The sequence below is a fragment of the Nanorana parkeri genome, unplaced genomic scaffold (assembly GCF_000935625.1).
Source record: "Nanorana parkeri isolate BGI_ZX_2015 unplaced genomic scaffold, ASM93562v1 scaffold3, whole genome shotgun sequence".
NCBI classification, from domain to species: domain Eukaryota; kingdom Metazoa; phylum Chordata; class Amphibia; order Anura; family Dicroglossidae; genus Nanorana; species Nanorana parkeri.
Window position 1 is genome coordinate 5,655,031 of NW_017306271.1, and position 2,837 is coordinate 5,657,867.

General features: G+C 46.4%; 1 protein-coding gene across 2 annotated transcripts in view; it reads right to left on the reverse strand.

Moving 5' to 3' along the window:
* Positions 1 to 2,324, reverse strand: part of METTL9 (methyltransferase like 9) — a 42,358-nt gene extending 40,034 nt beyond the window's left edge. For both annotated transcript variants that reach the window (XM_018567496.1, XM_018567578.1), the window contains exon 1: positions 1,971 to 2,324. In XM_018567496.1, the coding sequence (XP_018422998.1) occupies positions 1,971 to 2,132 (162 nt within the window). In that variant the 5' untranslated portion in view covers positions 2,133 to 2,324. The remainder of the gene's footprint in view (positions 1 to 1,970) is intronic.
* Positions 2,325 to 2,837: the final 513 nt, after the last annotated feature.

Genomic DNA, 2,837 nt, shown 5'->3' on the forward strand with positions numbered 1-2,837 from the left:
GGGGGGGGGGGGGGGTCGTTTGCTGTAGGAACCAGGAAGACAAATGTAATGTAATGTAAAGAAGGAAGATGGTGGCATGGGACGGGACCTGTAGGAGGAGAGCAGTGAGAGAGAATGGCAAAGCTAGATCAGTGGACTTGTACATATGTTATTACAGTATAATAAGAGACCAAAATGTATTTAAAGGAGAGCTATGAGGTGAGTGATTTCCACTCATCCTCATAGTTAGAGCCGACCTGTGACAAAGAAGCCGTCACAGGTCAGCTCTGTTGAGCAGGAAGTGAGCAGAAACATGCACCGATCGCCTCCCTGCAGTGTTAGTCACGGCTCCCTGCAGGGATTCCCCTCTCCGATCCTCCAGCACTGAGTGGAGGAACAAACGGGGAAGGGGGCGGGCACAGCTGGCTCTGCCTTTTCATAGGCAGAGCCAGCTGTCACTCACGCAGCGGATTCTGTCCCGGCTGTGGCACTCTCAGTATATCGCGGGCAATAACTTTGGGTCCTCTGGTGACCCTAACGAGAACTATGGGGGAAAACACTTACCCCCTAGTTCTCTTTTAAGGGAAAAACAAACAGATACTTTTGTTTGGGGGAGTTTGACTTTTGTTGAGCAGGGTGGTACTTATAGGGCCACCCACGACTCGCATTTATTCAGAAATCATCTGAAATTCAAACCGTTTACGGCCAACATTCAGCCCCATTCACGCGTCCGCATAAGGGAGTCTATTCATTTCAATGCACGGCAAAGCAGCTCATGCAGCTGTATGATCTGCAATCTTTGTGCGTTTGTCGTACATCTTGCTTGCTGCATTTGGAGTACCATTAACAACGAATGGCACTGCAAGCATGACATGCGTTTTCATGTGAATGCACCCACCTTCCCCAGGGGCAAGAAAGCTACAAACACACAAAACTGCACAACGTCAAATCCAAACCCTTTATGGCTCCATTCACACCTGTAAGTTTAGGTGCGATTAGGGATTCCTGCATCAGGAACTTCCGATTTCCAGCAGCAGGAATCCTAAATCTGACGTTTACAAGTGGACTCTGTCACCTATTCAAGTTATTGATCGGCTGACAGCCGCTGCACTTGAAAGCGGAAGAACGCTTGCACACCGCATGTAATCATGTGTGATACAATTACATACGGTTAGGAATGGATCACTATCCCAGGACACATCAATCGTACGTCCAGGGTTAGTGATTGTTCCCTAACCGTATGTAATCGTATCACATACCATTACATGTGGTGTGTCAGCATTCAAATGCAGCTGCTGTCACCCGATCATTGACTTGAATGGGTGACAGTTGCCACTTGTAAATGGAAGATTAGGGATTCCCGCTGCAGGAAATCACACGTTCCTGACGCAGGAATCCTTAATCGCACCTAAAATATAGGTGGGAATAGAATCTAAGGTTCCGGGCTCTCAAGATTTCCCCATGCTCCATACATTACTGTTCAAAGAGCGAAGCAAAACAATACAAATGATGTAATCATACACCTATAGTCCATCATTGATATCATTATCTCTGAGAACCAACCTGCTATAATATACTGTGGGGGGAATTTATCAAAACTGGAGCAGACAGAATCTGCAACCAATCAGCATCTCTCTTCAGTTTGCTCAAGTAAGGATTTGAAAATGAGACAGAAAAGCTGATTGGTTGCAGTGCAAATCTGGTCCAGATTTTGTCTGCTCCAGTTTTGATAAATCCCCACACATACATAATTTTACACACACATTTCTAAATAACATACAGTATATATGTATGGAACATGCATTTCTAAGCAACTTGGGACTATCCTTTGCATTCAGGAAAGTTGCCTGCCCAGTATATCCAGCAAATATTAAAATCCCATTAATAATAGGGAAATAATGGAGCCCATCAGGCAGCCCGCTCTGTATACAGTGGGAAGCCTTTCACAGCCATACTGTGCCATCCCCATAGTCCTAAGTGCCAGCACCCACCTGGTGGCTTCCTTCCCAGTACGGGGGAGACTGGCTGTGGCTCAGCATGTTCATGTACAGGGATCTACTCAGGTGACTCCGCAGGTACCGGCTGCTCCACATCTTCTTCACCGCGGCCAGGCAGACCACATAGGTGAGCACCCAGCACACGAACGCTTTCATCTGAGCAGCGGCCACTGATGCTCCAGCCCGGCGCCCGGCCCATCCATGGTACACATCAGCCCTAGGAAGACAGACAAGGTGGGAGGAGAGCAAAGGTGGCAAGAATGAAGAGTAAGGGCGACCAGAGACAAAGCGGAACGCTTATTCATCAGCGGTGTTTCCACACGGAAAGTTTTCAACGCGATACACGGCCGCGCCAGAGAAGGCGCTGTGATCAGCAAGAGGAGTTACTGAGACCGATCTAGGCCAGCTTGTTCTCTACTCGCTGGTGCTCGGCGGCTTGTTGAAGGCTGCATAGTCTGGGTTGGTTAATGTAGATATTTAAGTCCTCTGGGAACTGAATGATGTTGAAGTAAGATTATGGAATAAAAATTAAAATATATCTAAAACCAAAAACAAGAATATAATATATATTTCAGCCTGCCAGCTTTTTAGATATAGTGACTGCATTAGTTTTGTATTTCGAGCTATGTACATTTTCAGCAAGCACAGGAAATACCTATTAGAAATCCAGTGTCTTTGCAACTTCCTGTGCACAGAAATTAAATCTTCAATCTTTTCAGCCCTTCCAGCTATCTTCTGAGAACTAGAGGACACCTCCTCTCTAAATAATAAGTACTAACACACATCCTGCCCTAGGGTGACAACGCTGCTCCTCTATAGCTGTAGGGGACATCTATCAAGCAAATTAGCAACACAATCCCA